Source organism: Peromyscus californicus, unplaced genomic scaffold (genome assembly GCF_007827085.1).
Source record: "Peromyscus californicus insignis strain IS unplaced genomic scaffold, ASM782708v3 Scaffold_8__1_contigs__length_139910024, whole genome shotgun sequence".
NCBI classification, from domain to species: domain Eukaryota; kingdom Metazoa; phylum Chordata; class Mammalia; order Rodentia; family Cricetidae; genus Peromyscus; species Peromyscus californicus.
This window is the reverse complement of record NW_026294606.1, coordinates 65,996,564-66,014,391: the sequence shown is the minus strand read 5'-3', so window position 1 is coordinate 66,014,391 and position 17,828 is coordinate 65,996,564. Positions and strand designations below refer to the sequence as shown.

The 17,828-nt window shown below is 41.3% G+C and overlaps 1 protein-coding gene across 4 annotated transcripts in view; it reads left to right on the top strand.

Annotated features, from left to right (window-relative positions):
- Itga8 (integrin subunit alpha 8) overlaps positions 1 to 17,828 on the top strand; it is a 178,238-nt gene that overhangs the window by 59,750 nt on the left and 100,660 nt on the right. For all 4 annotated transcript variants that reach the window (XR_008215733.1, XM_052728122.1, XM_052728123.1 and 1 more), the window contains exons 12-13: positions 6,470 to 6,675; positions 8,884 to 9,075. Coding sequence is in view for 3 of the 4 variants with exons in the window: in XM_052728122.1 (XP_052584082.1) it covers positions 6,470 to 6,675; positions 8,884 to 9,075 (398 nt within the window). In the remaining variant the exon portion in view is untranslated. The remainder of the gene's footprint in view (positions 1 to 6,469; positions 6,676 to 8,883; positions 9,076 to 17,828) is intronic.

Here is a 17,828-nt window from a genome sequence, read left to right as displayed (position 1 = left end):
CTAAATATCAACTCTGCAGCCCACTGTTCTGGATTCCTTTAATAAGTAAATCACTATGAATATTAATGATAGGCATTAGCAGGCAAATTTTACTCCTGGAGAAAAAGGAGTTCCTATTATTAAATTAGTGTAATATTACTTTATCTACAGGAAATAAACTCTGATTCTTCATATTTGATGTTCTCATTGATGAATTCTCTCATACTTTATCACAAACTGTTTGTAATGTCCTGCTCCACATGTCATGTGAAGAGTGAGATGTTGACCCTTTCATTATACTAGGTCATCAGAGTTGATTTAGACATAAATTGGAGAGAAAAAGGAAACCTATATGCTTCACAGAGATGTTTGAGTAGACCATGGTTAAACTTATGGCCTTTCAGATAAAATGAAGTTGATGCCTGTATCCTACATCCTTTCCAGAAGAAGTTAAATCTCACTCATACCACCACCAAAGGAAATAGTTTAAGGGAAAACACATCATTAACATGATTTATTCATAATTATCTTATTAAAAACATTAGAACATATTTTAAAAACTTTCTATACATATTATTTTGGAATGTTCCCCAGCCTGTCATACACCATTACTGATCAGATGGTCAAAAAAAGTCGTCTCTGCTAATAAATACTTAAAAATTTTGAACTTGAATTGGACACACACAAGAAAAGAATTTGTCCAAATAAGGTGGCATACTCTTATAATTATAGCACTCCAATGCTGAGGCAGGAGGATCATGAGTTCAAGGCCAGTGGTGGTTATATGGGAAGACCTTATCTTTAAAAACACACATAGTCCACCTCTATAGTCCATAATACCAAAGGCATTTGCCAACTGGGGATATAGCTCAGGTAGTAGAGTGCTGAGCTAGTGTACAGGAAGCTCTGGGTTAGAGCACCACACAAAACCAGGCATGGTAGCATATACCTGTAATCCTAGCAGCTGGGAAGTGGAAGCAGAAAAATCAGAAGTTTAAGGTTGTGTTGGCTATATAACAAATTCAAGACCAGCTTGGACCCTATCCAAAAAATAAATACATTTGCATCATACCCTAGCACACACAAACAACACACTCGCATACACGCATACACACTCCTTCCTCCTCAGTGTGTATAATGCATTTACTCTGTTTTCTATTATTACATTGTTTTATTTAGAACTGTTACTGGAGACCCATTCAGTCAATTTCATAATCCTCTAATGGGTTGCAAATCAAGATTCTAAAACATTAGCCTAAACAATCATATGAACTGTGATTAAATGGCACCATGAGTAGAAGATAATATTTATAGCAAGTGAAAAATAGTCTATGAAGCACATTGTGACAACTGAATCTGAGCTGGTAATTGTCTCTTAATTCTATGAGGACATACATATAAACTAAGAATATTTAGAGTATTTTAACAGACTTATAACTTAAGCATCCAGGGAAATATATTTCTAAGAAGATGAATCAATGCTATCACATTACTTTGGAATTCAAACATTCCATCAATGCTCCAGTCCCTCGTGATCATAGGGACTGCATTTCCCACTTTTAGGACCCAGTGTTTGCAAGAAGAAAAGAATTGAGCCAATTGTGGCAAACTTTGTTATAGTCACACCCTCAGGAACCAAGTAGATGGCTTTGTTCCTTCTTTCTGGAATAAGAAATTGTTTCTGTTAGTCTCTGTGATGCAGAATACTAACTTTGTGGGTCTTACTTTGAGGCTGCGACACTCACAGCTAGATGATTAGACAAATGCATCTTCACGTTTGACATGACAGTCATAGAGCCAGCCAGGGCACCCTGGTACAAGACCAGGAGCTGGGAGTACGGGTGGCACAACAAGAGGAAAAATGATGTTTTTAGTCTTGCTTTTTTTTGACATGTATTTGGAACATTTTAAGTTGGGTGTCAGCACACAATCCCAGCACTCAGGAGGCTAAGCAGGAAGATTGTTAAGTTTCAGGCCAACTTGGGTGACATAGTTAGACCCTGCCTAAGAGAAGAAAGAATGAAAGGGATGAAAGAAAAAAAGGTGGGGTGGAAGGAAGTAGGGAGGGAGAGAGAAAAATTTAAATTTAGGAATCCTTCTTAGGTTTTGGAATCTAAAACAAAAATAACAGCCAGTCCTGAACTCCGTCCCTCCGCCTCCACTTCCTTCTCACAGTGCAGGCAGCTGGAAGCTCCTCCCAGTGTTCTCCAGTGTGTTGTGTCTACTACTGTGGGTAGCCTGTTCTCAAAGCATCTCTAGGCTCCAACCATTCCAGAGTTACTTCCTACTTGTTTGTGGCTCTTACAGAATCAGAAAGAAGGAAACAAACTTTGCTTTTTGGACATGAATTCTTTCTATTTACATTGGTGTAAAAGTATTGGGTATTCTCCTTGCCAGGTAGCCCAAGCCCTCCATAACACCTGCCATTTGTTAAATACTACTGTAGTCGGTGTCAGGGTGGGCAAGAGGGAGCAGGGAGAGATGCCTTCAATGGTATTCAGTGAAGCAGTCTATTTTTCTATATTGTCCACATTTAACAAATGCAGCTCTCCTCACCATGCTACACGCGCTTACTGCAGTGGAAGGTCTAACTCTACATCAATATTATTCCCAAATGCCCATTTTTCTCATTTCATCTGGATTCAACTTACTTCTTCAATTGCCTTTCTTTTTATTTTTCTTCTTTTTCTTTTTGATTTTACAAGACAAGAAGACAGGGTTTCTCTGTGTAGCCCTGGCTGTCCTGGAACTCTCTCTGTAAACTAGGCTGGCCTCAAACTCATAGAGATCCACCTGCCTCTGTCTCCCAAGTGCTGAGATTAAAGGTGTGCACCATCATTGCCCGGCTCTTCAATTGCCTTTCTATTCACTAGTATTAATATATTTCCTGCTTGGGTTTATAGGAGAATGGATCAGGAAGTACAACATTGGCACATCCCTCCTCACCCCTCCTCTTTCCCCTGCTCTTAACATTGTGTATCAGTATAGTGCATTTTTTTCTCAAAGGAGGAAGCATCCTGAGAGCTGAAAAGCACAGTTCACAGGGAGATTCACTCTGTTTTATAAGGTTCTATGGTTCTTGCCATGTGTGTGTCTACATATATCCATCACTGCGGTGTCACCCACAGGCTACATTACAGTGTCACTACCATACAAATCCCAGGCACCTCTTTCTTACCCCCTTCACATACCCTACCCCTGCAATCACTACTCTTCCTAGTTTCCACGGTTTGGGCTTTCCCTGAATTACGCAGCATTTCATCTTCTCAGATCGACTTCTTTCAATCAGTAATAAGTGCCATTTCCTCCATATCTTCCCATGGTTTTGTACCCATTCGTTTTCATTGCTGAAGAGTGTTCCACCAGATGATGTAACACGGTTTTTGAGAGCATCTTGGTTGTTTCCAAGCCTTAGCAGTTATGCTGCAAATATCTGCATGCAGATTTTCAGGTGGGCGTTAAGTATCAGGTTCACTTGGGAAACTGAAAAGGACTACAAATGTGAGATCATATGTGATAATCCTGTGTGTAACTTTGTAAGGACCTGCTAGATTGCTTCCGAGTGGCTGTATTGATTTGCATATTGCCAGAGCCACACTATATTTGGTGCTAGCAGCACTTGGAGTTCAGCTATTCCAAGCGATTACAGTAGCACCTCATTATTTAGATTTTTAATTCCTAGCAATGTGACATTGAACATCTTCTTTTTTTTTTTTTTTTTTTTTTTTGGTTTTTCGAGACAGGGTTTCTCTGTGTAGCTTTGCGCCTTTTCCTGGAACTCACTTGGTAGCCCAGGCTGGCCTCGAACTCACAGAGATCCGCCTGGCTCTGCCTCCCCAGTGCTGGGATTAAAGGCGTGCGCCACCACCGCCCGGCTTGAACATCTTCTTGTGTGCTTGTATTTTCTTTAAGCAGGTATCTATTCAGATATTTTGCCCAACTTTAATAGGTTCAATAGATTTTAACTGGCTTACATTTCTTACTATATATTATATAAATATAGCACAATTATAAAATAATCTATGGTGTTCTATAATATTACATACAACACTAGAATATATAACATTGGTATACATGATTATTTTTCAATTTTGAATTCGAAGAATGGCTTATACATTTTATCTTTCCAGTTGAATGTGCTAGAATACTCAAATTACGGAGCTCGCCTCAGCTACTCAATGTTCTCTGACTACTCATTGGTACATGTCTTGGGTCTCAACATTGGAATGCTTACTTCTAGATCCACCAGCAGATTCCTACATGTGGTCAATGTCCCTTCATTCCCTCTAAGCTCCAGCCTCTCCTCTGTCTGTAACCACAGCACTAATTTGGATCCTAATTTTATTTTTTTTTCAAGCTCCTTTGTTTGTAGTTATATGAGTGACAAGTTGAAAGTATATCTTTTCCAAGTTTTGAGTTGACCCAATATTCAACACTGTATTCTTTAAATTATTAACTATAGTCTTAAACCTAGCAGGTGTACATGATATACCGTTTCTTTGTTTTATTATGTTTTTATTATTTAAAACAGTTTTATATTTTGATCATGTTATTCCCCCTCCTTCAAGTATTTCCAGACCCTTTGCCCCCACACCTACTCTACTTTATGTTCTTTCTCAAAAAGAAAAACAATACATCAAAACTCCCCAAAACGAACAAAACAAAATGAAACCACATCCAAAATGAAAACAAAGCAAAACGAACAAACAAACAAACAAACAAAAAACCCACCAAACTGTAACCAGATAACAGCACACAAATAACATGGAGTTCATTATATGTTGGTCAACTATATGAGGCCTGTCCTAGAGTGCTTGATATACCCAGTGTCACTCTATTAAAGAAAACTGTTTCAACTTCTTCCAGCAAGTATAATTCAGTTATTAACCTTTATTCTAGTAGCTAGGGTTTCATTCATTCATTCATTTAAAAAAATAAAGATAAAAAGATAAAAAAAAAACTATCATATTGAAGTTGGACAAGATAAACCAACAGAAGGAAAAGAGCCCTGAGAAATAGATAGCAGGCTGCTACGATAGGTAAGCTCCAAATTCATGGAAAGGTCAGGACAATGAGGTTAGTATGGTGTGTCATTCATACCACTTTGAGTTTCTGGAAAGATTTTGGCTCAAAAACTAGTCATGGTGGCACACATCTATTACTCCAGCATTTGGGAGGCTGAGACCGAACAATCATGAGTTCAAGGCCAGCCTTGGCTACATAGGAGATCAAAAAGAAAAAATAGAAGGAGAGGAGGGAATAATAGAAGGAGAGAGAAAGAGAGAGATAAAGGAAGAAAGGAAGAGAGAGAGGGAAGAGAGGGGAGGAAAAGGGAGAAAAAGAGGGAAGAGTAAAAAAGGGAAAAGAGAGGAAAGAAAGAATAAAGTATCTGGCTTTCAATGACTTCCCACTCCATTCTTTACTTTTTAAAATTGTATTATAAATATGTCATATATTAATATCTCTTTCATATACTTATACTAACATATCAAAGCATTGATCTTCTCACATCATACATAATATTAATGTACTTGCTGTATTAATAGTTTACTATTAGTAGGAATATCATAACAATATATAGTTAAGTCATGTGAATGAAGTATTCAGGTAATTAGGTAATTTGGCAAACCTCAGTATTGATCTGCATAGACTTAAGAGTCAAACGCAAATTTGTATTTTCATACTATTGCATCTGCCAAGATAAGCTTGTCTGCAGACATACTTTAGCAGCAATCATTAGTAGAGGTCAAAGCATGCATTTTGGTTAGTAGGAGCTTCCTTAATTTTTTGAAAATAAAAATCAAATATTTTAGAAGTCTCCTGACAAAATAGAATATTCCTTGTTCCATCCCTTCTGTAGTGTCTACCTCTGTGAAGAAGACGCCTCTAGCCATCTTTATTTCTTATTCACACAGTAGTTATAATTCATCTCTAAATCCTTTAAAAATCTTTTATTAGTTTCTAGCTATGACATACACAGAATGACTGCATATCTCATTAGGAATAAAAATTTGTGTTCCAGCCAGCATTAACTACTTCTCTGGCCTCTTTTATTTAACCAAAGGAAGGACAGGACAAAAATTATTTGAAATCTTGTTACTTCAAGAAGTCAGGGTCAGCTCAATAAATTACAGACAAACTCTGTGTTCTTAAAAACTAAAACCTGCTCAGGTCTGTTTGATATGTTTTCCATGTGTGACTAAAGTTTCTGGAAATGCACTAAAATGCCAGAAAGGATGAAATGTCTGTGGTTTCTTAGTCATTTTTCCCATAGTTGGAAAGTTCAATGTGATAATTTAACAACCTTTATTTTCTTCAGCATTCTGCTCTGTAGACACAACAAAGCTATGAAAGAAATCTGATGATTGTAAAATGGCCCTGAGGAAAGGAAACACACTAAAGGAAACACACTCATCTGGTTGGTTACAAACACATCAGAGAGCCTTGTCTGCCAAGGCGGCTGACTGTCCCCTCTCTCTGTTCCCTGCAGCATGGATGACATATTGATCGGAGCCCCTCTCTTTATGGACCGTGAATTTGAAAGTAACCCTAGAGAAGTAGGGCAGGTCTACCTGTACCTACAAGTGAGCACCCTCCTCTTCCAAGACCCACAGGTCCTCACCGGCACGGAGACTTTTGGGAGATTCGGTAGCTCTGTGGCCCACTTGGGGGACCTGAATCAAGATGGATACAATGGTAATTTAGAGCAATGTGTGGGACTTGCTCTCACCTTAAGGCCATGTTACTGTTGCAAGAAGGAAATCGTGGCCATTGAAATGATTCTTAATGGTGGGGGCTGGTTATTATTGTTGATTCTTAATAAATTCTGAAAAATCTCAAGGCAAATTTAACTTTGTATGTTTTGATTAAGAAAATGCAAAGAAATTTTATCATATAGGATTTCTCAATGGTGGCTTGAGAGCTCTAGAAGCTTGCTTATGAATAGAGTGGAGATAAATACTTGTTGGTATGTTAGCAAATATATTACTATACTCTGATGAAACTACATGAGTTATGCCTGTTATACATGGTCAATAAACGTCATTGCAAAAGCCCTTTCTACATTTGCAACATAATAGTGCTAAATCCTTATTTGGGGCATGTGGTTCTTTAAGTAAGGAATCCATAGATGCTTTCTAAATACCACCCCAGAAAATACTGTATGCTCACATCAAAATTTGCAAACATTTTCAGGACATATAAGTGAAGATTGAAGTCCAATATATTTATCATTCAAAGAGGAAGCTAGAAGAGGAGTTTTCTGGATTTATCTAGCAGAGGAAAGATTCCCATCAGAGGGATATTCACAGGCACTAGTACCAAGACTCAGAACTTCTTTGAAAAAAAATTCTCAGCAACTAGTAATTGTTCGAGTCCTGCAAACATACATGCTTAGGCCAGGGGTACAGGCCAACAGTAGAGCACTTGCCTAGCATGTGGGAAGCTCTTGACTCAAGCCCTAGAATGCAAGAAGCCCAAGTGCATGTTAGATGCTATGTTCTGGGAGAATAAAAAAGGCAAGTTCTCCTTGAAGTAACTTGGCTTGTTGCCATCTAAAATGACTATCCCAGGGAAAACATGATGCCAGATTATGTGAGTTGTCTTTTTCATCCTGTTTCCTATTTGCCTTTCCTTTAATCCAATTCTGATGTTCTTAAAAGCTAAGAGTTTATCTTGGGCTCTGAGCCTTGGAGTTCTGGAGTACAAAATAAGCGAAATAATGCCAAGCTAGCTGGGCTTAAACTTTGGGAAAGCTGAAAAGTCATGGCCTTAGGGGGAGTACAGAAAGCATTCCTTCCCACCAAGCACATGACAATGTTTTATTTTCTACAACAATCTGAGTTGTTAGATCATTGCTCTTGGACAGGTCAGTGAAAGTGGATTTATAATCCTCCTCATTATATACAGTGAGACACTTCACCAACAAATGAGACTCCTTCTCATTTGGAAAACTCGTATGTTGCTGTTTGGAGACTTCTTTTTTAAACTGTAATAGTTTCTGTTTAATATCCAGGCCCATCTTGATGTCCCATATGGCAGGAGATGAATGTTTTATATTTGGGTGAGAGTTGGGTAATATGGCACTTTCTGAGTTTCCTAGTACCCTTAATTACAAAATAGGTTGTTTTTTTTTTAAGTTCATTAGATTAGGGGACTATTAATAAAGGATTCCACAAGAATAGTTTTTTTTTTTTTCTTTGAAAGAAGAAACTCCTAAAATGGTACCTGGTCTACCAACCTCCTGATATACAGTAGGGCCTGGCTGTACCTCTCAGTTACTGAGGTCCCATGTAGATAGTTCTCTGCCTTCTCTGCTACTCAGATGGGCTACCCTCTTTCCACCTCTGCATCTTTGTGAAGTAGCTACTTCTCCTGAAAGGGGAGGAAGGGCTCTTCCTTTTAATTGTTGCACACTTGGTTCCTTTGTGACCATACATCTCAGTTTCAATGCTAGCCACAGTGACACCTTGTCTGACCGACCACCCCAGTCTAAAACAATGCTCTCTCTCTCTCTCTCTCTCTCTCTCTCTCTCTCTCTCTCTCTCTCTCTCTCTCTCTCTCTCCCCACTGTATCAGCATTAAAAAAAAAGGTTTTCTGCCCCATTTATTGTCTTCACTATTTCCTTACCTGTGTCTCTATTCAAAGTGCCCATTACCTTCCCCCCTGAAACACCAACTTTCCAAACACAGGGCCTTTGAGTGTCTCACTGGCTTTGCACTTGCTGCACCCAGCACCTAGCATTCTCCCAGCAGACACTCACCACGCTGATAAAAAGCAAGGACTCTTCTGTGTTGCTACAGTACTCCAGAAACCTCTAGAAAGTGTAACAAGCCACTTGGGCCATGTGATGTTCCCTTTGGATTGCATTTAATATTTTCTAAAATTCCCTTTGTTTTCTGTAGACATCGCCATCGGTGTGCCCTTTGCAGGCAAGGATCAAAGAGGTAAAGTGCTCATTTACAATGGGAATCCACAAGGCTTACACGCCAAGCCTTCCCAAGTGCTGCAGGGAATGTGGGCCTCACAGACCATCCCTTCTGGATTTGGCTTTTCTCTAAGAGGAGACGCAGACATAGACAAGAATGATTACCCAGGTAAGGGTCGCTGTCTTTTCCCACATGAGGACTTGCTTCCTGGCAAAAATCCATTTTCTGGAAAGTACATTATGCATAAGCATTTCTCTCATAAAAGATGAAGGTCAAGTTTAACATGGCACAGGTTTTTTGGTATAAAAAAGTCCAGAGTGACTTTCACAAGCATTTAAGACAAAACAAACAGTCCCTTTATGGTCAAGAGACAATGTTAGAAAGGCAAGATGGCTTTAAAAGCTGCCTTAGACATAAAGCTTGTCAACTGTGCAACCCAAGTTTTCACTGAAACCCCAAAGTAATGTGGTCTCCACTGATATTCGGCTCCTTTAGACACCTGTTTAAAGCAATTTATTTATTTTTTATTTATTCCTTTTAAAGCTCAGCGTTACCATTAATCAGTGTAAAACCTCAATATTTTTTGTTGTAAGTTGCATGTTTTCAGAACGTATTTTCCAACCATACTCCTGGCCTTTCCAAAGACAGATTGACTATTTTAAAGTAGAGAAAGAAAGAAATGGTTCATGATAGGAAACATAAGCCCTTCTTCATTGCATTTTTCATAATGAGGGTACATGGCAATCCATGCAGCACAAACAGATAATTCATATTTTGCAGACATCACAAAAATATCGGTTTGTCCTAAAGGACTAGCTTGATAATCAGAACATTTAGTGGAAAGCATTAGGCTTTTTGGTTTCATGGTTCACTGGTCACTTTTATGTTGGTTCTTTTATGATGGTCTTAATAAATCTTAGAAACCATTAATATTTTATGGACAACTTTGATTAAATTCTGTCTCTTTCTACCATCCTTTCTAGCTATAGAATGGTCTCTGGTTTGGGGAAGAAGTTCAGTAAGCTGACTTCCCAAATATACATCATTGACTCAACTTTTTGGCTTTTGTTTCTCCTCTGAGATTAGGCAAAGCAAGATAATAACATATTCTTATAAATTTTCTAGAAACCTTCCATAGCACTGGCAGAGCTATAATAGTGGGCTGAGAGAGAATTTGGATCATGCAGTATGTTAATGCTACCCATGGCAGTGCCCAAAAAAGCATAGTTAAATTTGTTTTCTTAATCTATACAATACTAATCAATGATGGTTAATAGTTTGATGGGGTGAGGGGTTTCCTATATAATGTGTTCTAGTTTTGACTAATTAAAAATTCAAGATCCCTCACGTTTTTACTATTCTAACTATGTCAAGGTGATTAATGAAATCCAACTCTTGTGTTGCAATTTCAGTTTACTGAGAAAGTTATGGCTATTCATTATGTCTGTCATAAACATCCTTTCCCCACTGGTAGTAACAGAGCACTTGATGGACAGAATGTCTGCCTTCTACAGGGCAAGGAAGTAAAGGATGTGTCAATCAATCAGCCAGTGCAGGGCTTCCTGTGAAGGCTGAACAAGGACCAAATGAGGGTAACACAAAACAACTTTCCTGTCAGATTATATTCCTTCCAAATGAGCAGGACAGGGGAAGAGGGTAGAGTAAGTTGAGAGTCTTCCCCATGTCTCTCTTCACCAACTCTCAACATGTAGCCATGTCTGGGCTTCACATTACACCTGGATGAGTTTGTATGGGAGGAGGATTTGGACTGGGGTTCTGGAACTTAGCAGGTATGCCAGGTACTTACTGAGCCTGCCTAGAAAAGCTGAAGTTCAGGCCCCCTTGGATACTTTGATTCATCAACTCTGGGAAGTGCTAAGGGATACGAGTTTTGAACCTAGCGCTCTGCTTTGCAAAGCATGCCTCAGCGTCGCCATGCCCGCACCGAAGGTGTACACGTTTCTCACCGGACAGGAACCTTGGTCCAAGCTTCTGCACGGCATTTCTCCTCCTCCACATATCGCGCCAAGCAGCAGCTCTCTTTTCTAAATCATTCTTGCGTTGTCGCTACCAACGTGAAGTCTGAATTACCACAGGCTCCAATCTCCTCATCTGGAAGAGCTGAGTGAGGAAGGCACATTTTATTTTTCATGCACCAGTCTACAATTATTGGAAGTTATCTGTGTACTCAAGTTAATGTTTTACCAAGTATCATTTAAAATACACTATCACGGTTAAAAGTCAAAGTGCCTTAACCTGGCTTAGGCAATAAAAGGGGTATTTACATTAAGGGACTATCTCAAGTTGTCCTCTGACATCTACTTGGGTGCTTACACACATGCACACACACACACACACACACACACACACACACACACACACACACACACACACACACAGTAATTTTTAAATGAAAACTATCTCAAGACAACACGAAGGCAGGAGCTCATCCTAGGAACAAGCCCTAGACTGCCATCATCTCCTGTCCCTTCTCTCCTCTGCTTTCTCCCTCTCTTCTCCCTGCCTTCTCTGTCCTGTTTTCTCCTCCCTTCTCTACCATGTGCCCTCTCCTCCGCTTTCTTCTCCTTCCCTCCTCCCTTTCTTTCATCTGTCTCCCCTCCCCCACTGGTGTCTCTTCCTCCTCTCATTCTCCTAACTTCCCTCTTCTCTTCTCTCCTCCTTCCTTCTCTTCCACCCCTCTCCCTGTCCTTTTATCTCCCCTCCCCTCCTCTTCCCTCTCCTCCCCTCCCCTCCCCTCTCCTCTCCTCTCTCCTCCCCTCCCCTCTCCTGCCTTCTTCTCCCCTCCTCTCTCCTCCCCTTCCCTCTCCTCCCCTCTCCTTTCCTCCCCTTCCCTCCCCTCTCCTCCCCTCACCTCCCCTCTCCTCTCCTCTCTTCCCCTCTATTCTCCTCCACTCCCTCCTCTCTCCTCCCCTCCCCTCCCCTCCCCCCTCCCCTCTCCTCCCCCTCTCCTCTCCTCTCTCCTCTCTACTCCACTCTCCCCTCTTTTGTGTCTCACACTCCTCTCTCTCCCCCTTACTCTCATATACTCCCTCTCATCTCCTTCCCTCTCTTCTTATCACCTCCTCTCCCTTATCCTCCTCTCCCACCTGTAGTGGATGTTTTCCTGGTCCTGCCTGGCCCACAATCAGGACAAATCTCTCTCATTCGCCAGTCCTGCAGCCAAGTAAACACACAGAGACTTATATTACTTAAACTGTTTGGCCTAATGGCTCAGGCTTCTTGTTATCTAGTTCTCATATCTTAAATTAACCCATTTCTATAAATCTATACCTTGCCACGTGGCTTGCGGCTTATCAGTACTTTACATCCTGCTCCTCATGGCGGCAGCTGGCAGCATCTGTCTCCCTCACTCCTCCTTCCTCTTCCCCCAAGTCTCCTATCTGCTCATCCTGCCTATATTTCCTGCCTGGCTACTGGCCAATCATCATTTTATTTATCAATCAATCATAGTAATACATTCACAGCATAGAGAACATCCCACAGCACCCACTCTTTCCTCTCCTCCCTTTCCCCTTTTCCCTTTTCTCTCCAGACCAGATTTCTCTGTACACAGGATGAGCTGTTTCTGCTCCCAACTCCAGGGATGACACATTTCACTTGAATCCACTTAAAGCCTGCAACTCATCTCAGTCCTCTGGGAAGAACTTGGATAGACTCTGAGACAAAGGGTGAGATTTTCCAAAATAGGCAAGAATTGACTTGTAGATTATGCAGGCATCCCAGTAAGCATCCAGTATGGCAACACTACCCAAGCCAATAAAACAAAAATGGCCCCCAGAGAATAATAATGATATTAAGAAATGAGAAAAACAATGTAAAAGAAAATACTACTTTTGAGATGAAATACTGATTTTAGATTTCTCAGCCTTGTTTTTAATGTTGGTTATTTTAGTTCAGAGGCTTAGAAGAAAGATAAGATGCTTCATTCTGTCAAATAGTATGTGCTCGGTTCTGCTTCGGACTACACACTGTGTCATGGCTAGACAAGCTGCTGCCTTCTGAAACTTAAAATTACAGGCAGTGCTTACAGCAAAGCACAGGGATTGACGTAATAGGTGAAGTGAAGCTCATTCTCGTTCGGTGGCCGCTCTTTGCTGTTTGTAAAGGACCTCTAAGTTGACCTTATACAAAGGCTGAGCATCAAACAACCATGTAGGGAAGGCAGGGAAGGAAGCTATGATGAGAACATATGCCTTCCTGAAACAGCTCAGAGGCATCCAGAGTCACTGTCAAATCACAGGGCAGGAGGCAGAGAGAGAAGCTGGGGCAGACTGAGAAGCCATGTGGGCGTGTCCTCTACAGTGATGGGAAAAGGGCAGTGCCTATATGTTTTTCACTAGCTTCAGGGAGGGAACTGGATGGATGCAGGGGGGATTTATGATTTACCTTGATCTTGGTATGACACAATATGTGTCATAAGGATGTAGACAGATAAAGAGCATCTTGGTAAATGAGTAACTGTCATATGCACAGAGAAAGGAGGGGGTGGATTTTTTAACGGCTCCTAGTTTATGGACTTTAGCAACTAGCTACATGGTGATACCATTCCATTCATTCAAACAGTAAATACTGAGGAGTTCCAGAGCTGTGGCGGAGGTGACAATTTGTGAACATTGTGTGGCTGGGATGACTTTGGCCATCCAGTGACAATATAGAATAGGGGTATGGTGTGTTGGGAGCGTGGAGTTTATCTAGGGCTGCAGGCCCAGAGGACATGGGCACTGAAGCAGCAGCTGTGTGAGGTGCCAGCCCGAGAAGCAATTCAGACACAGTGAGACTCCACATCTGTAAATTACCATACAGAGCCCTGCTAAAGACCATGAGAACCTTCTTAACCTGCTGAACATCTATTGCTCAGTTCTACCAATAAGATACTCAAGATATGACAGACAGCCTTCACACTAGACTGGCAGAAACCAATTTCGTATTTTGGCAATCTCTCTCTCTCTCTCTCTCTCTCTCTCTCTCTCTCTCTCTCTCTCTCTCTCTCTCTCTCTCTCTCCCTCCCTCCTCTTCCTGTATTGTGATGTGTGTGTGTGCACACTCATGTGCATGCATGCATGCACACACGTGGAGGCCAGAATAAGATGTCAGGCATTTTCCTTGTCTCTCTCTGCCTTATTGCCCTGAGCCGGGTCTCATTAAACTGGAAGCTGGCTGCTTTCACCAGGATGGGAGCTCTTAGGATCCATCTGTCTCCAGCCTACAATGCTGGGGTTATGGATGAATAGACAGTTATGCCCAGGTTTGTTCTTCTTTTTCACATGGGTGTTGAGGAATTTGAACTCATCCTCATGCTGAAAAAGCAAGCATTTATACCCACTGAGCCACCTCCCCAGTCCCCATATCTTGACTTTCTCCAGAAAATCCAGAGAATGTAAAAATTTTCAAATTCATGAAATACTTATATTTTGAAAATGCAGCTTTGGGGGGAATAGAATAGAACAGAACACACTCAGAAAAGTTTTAAAATGTTGAATAATATGCTTGTGAATTTAAAAAAAATAAATATTTTATGAGAGAAATAGTGTTAGTTTTTAGAAATTTTATAATCATTTGGTCTTAATTATATGCATTGCCAGAAGAAAGTGCCCAGCTCTGTAGTTTCATAAACAGGCACCTTCAGTTCCCTGATTACTTCCAGAACATGGGCTAGTTCCAAAATCAAAAGGATGCACTCACTACACACACAGCTTTCACCCAGCCAAGGAACAAGCAAGGGCAGCATCCAGCAGGGAATTCCTCCTCTAGGCAAGGCCAGAGGCACACTTGAGTGTTCACACACAGGCACATTCTTCACGCCTTCCAGTCTAAGCCAGTCAGAAATACAAAGACAAACATATTTGATATTCTAGATTTGAACCAAGCCAACTCCTTGAAGTTGTTACCAGTTGGACAACACCTAAAAATGGCACTTACCAACAGGGGGTGCCAAGTGAAGTTGGTTGGGTTAGAGTGGGCTTGATCTTCTGGTTATTGAAGTGAACATTGCCCCCCCCCCACTGTAATACCAGTAGGTTCAGCAGTATAGCTCTGTTGGCTTCAGTTGTCTTTAGAGCCTGCTACACAGCCTTTCTGGGCAGCCTGCTGCTATTACACCTCCTTGTGACAGTGGCAGGACACATGCATTGTCTCAATTCGAAAATAGCAGCAAGAACTCTAATATTCTTAGTATAGCCTGGCTGCCTTCTTCAGAGAGGAAGGGTAGGGCTGATTGTCATATGCTCTAATTCAGCAAGTTTAATATGACATGTATTTGAGCAGAGCCACTCTGTCTCCCTAGCTTTGGAAGAAGGGATGTCAAAACTGAGCAAGCATGGGGCCAATTGTATTGTTAACATTTTTGCAAGTATAAGTGTGAACGTGAGGGGGAGCATATGTGTGTATATGGAATGAGGAGTATATGCACAAGTGTGTGCCAGTACAAGTGACCATATGTTCATGTAAGCCAGCGGAGGCCATTGAGTACCCTGCTCTATCACTCTCCACCTTGTTCCCTTGAAGCAGAGTCTCTCACTGGACCTGGAGCTAGGCTGGCAGCCAGCAGGCCTCAGTGATCTTCCTGCCTCTGCCGCTCCCACCCAGCACTGAGGTTCCAGGCCACATAGGCACTCTCAGTTTGCAGCTAGAACTGCTGATCATTAAGAGTCCCCAGCATGCTGGACACTGTGCAGAAGATACAGAGTATGTTCATTTGAATACTATTCTCAAATCCTTCTCACACAGATATAGATACATATATGTCAAGGCCTATTTTTATATGTTTATGTAGAGCAGAAGTATATACAGTAAGACCGGATGGAACTCTACTTCATTATTTTTTGAAAAAATGTCAAACCAGTATTGTCCTAGTAAAGTCAACAGAGCACATCTGCACAGGGACTTGAACTCAGAACGCCTCTGCTCAGATTCCCACTGATTGACTAGACACTCAAGAGGCCATGTGACCTCTGTGAGCTTCTACTTCCTAGGGGTGTCGGCAGAGTTGTGTGTGTTTATTTGCACTTCTAAGTTGGGAAAAGATTCTTACGAAATACTGTGTGTATCTTAAAATAGGAATGGAATCTGACTGTCACGGACAGAGCCAAAACCACTTTGTCACAGGCATGTTTGGTGATAGAAGATTTTGAGAAACTGTATTCTACTAGGCTGAGGACAGACTACTCCAGGCTGAAAACTTGACTGTGCTAATTTCTAGCTGTAGCTGTGTACGAGTGAGAAAATGTCTTCGTCTTAGTTCCCTCACCTATAAAATTAGACAAGAATGTGTGGATATAAAAATTAAATGGTGTAGGACTGGAAAGATGGCACAGTGGCCAAGAAAACTCACTGTACAAGTATGAAGACCCAAGTTCAAATCTCCAGCACCCACATAAAAGCTGGCAATGGCTGGGTGGCGGTGGCGCACGCCTTTAATCCCAGCACCCAGGAGGCAGAGCCAGGCAGATCTCTGTGAGTTCGAGGCCAGCCTGGACTACAGAGTGAGATTGAGGACAGGCACCAAAGCTACACAGAGAAACACTGTCCTGAAAAACGGAAAAAAAAAAAAAAAAGCTGGCAGTGTCTACTCATACACACGCAGCCGTAGGACTATAGGGGTAAAGACAGAAGAATTGTCAGGGCTGGCTGGCTGTCAGCCTAGCTCTATAGAGAACTTATCTCAAGAGAGTAAGTTATAGAATGATAGAACAAGGCACCTACTGTCCTTGTCTAGTCTGTGAGCATGCACACCTGAGCGAGTGCATACAACACACAAATTGGCTAAATTGTATGATACAAATTGAGATCATGTGATATTAAATTAAGGTTATATAGAACACTTAAGGAATGGCAACTCTCCACTTTCCTTTGAAAACTATGTTCTTTGGAGGCCCACTTTTTCCTTTGCATGGTAGGGCTCATTCTTTTTTTTTTTTTTTTTTTTTTGCTTGAATAAACAAACTTTCATGGTTTCCTCCTTTAACCTATAGGGATATGTTTGCTTCCTTCACTCCAAACAGGACGATGAGTCAAGTTGTAGCTACTGTGAGCCCCCTGAGTAGCAAGCCTCATCAGAAATTTCCCCTCTAGCCTGTGGATTGCTACCCCGCCCCCCTCTCCCCGTGATGATACAATCCACCTGTCACTGCCACCCCTGGGTGGGAGGTGAGGTGTGAGGACGTCTCTCTGGGCTGCCTGTGCTTTGCAGAGATAGGAAATGCACCTGTTTCCCCGTCCCTTAGCCATGTAAATACGGAATTACGTTCCAATTAGACCTGAACTTCGATGCGATGACAGTGGAAATTGAGAGGAGGGAACTTCTAAATTGTGAAAATGAAAGGTAGACTAAGCCCAGGAATGACAAGCTCTGACGAGCCCAGAGGAGCAGAAGAGAGTAAGGAAGAGGTGAGCAGGAGTGATAACTTGAATATTGATGCAGGACAGTGGGGAAAAGTCCATACCATGTGAGGGGAGATTCAGTTACAGAACTATGGAGACTCAGTTACAAGAATAATGTGTGAAATTTTTTCTCTTATGTTTATGGTACCCATATCACATTTCTTAGTTGTTTTGTATGTAATAAGTGCTGTCACTGGCACACACACACACACATAAATAGGAATCATAGATATTTTTATCTGAAAACCAAAATGGAGATATGTCTAACTTTCTATTTGGTCCTTACTGGAAGCCAAGGGCTTACCAGAGGATCTTGTGTACATTAATTGAGTGAAAACATGTCAGAGAAGAAACAGCTGTGATAGTTGGGAATCCTAAAATCCAATGATCTCGTCTAATCCTGTTAACCACGATTGCATAGCAACACAGCCTGCCAAACACATAGGCCAGGCATCAGAGGATGGAGGAGGAAAGTCCAGACTCTGCTGGGGAACACAAATCTCACAAGCAATAAAACCAGG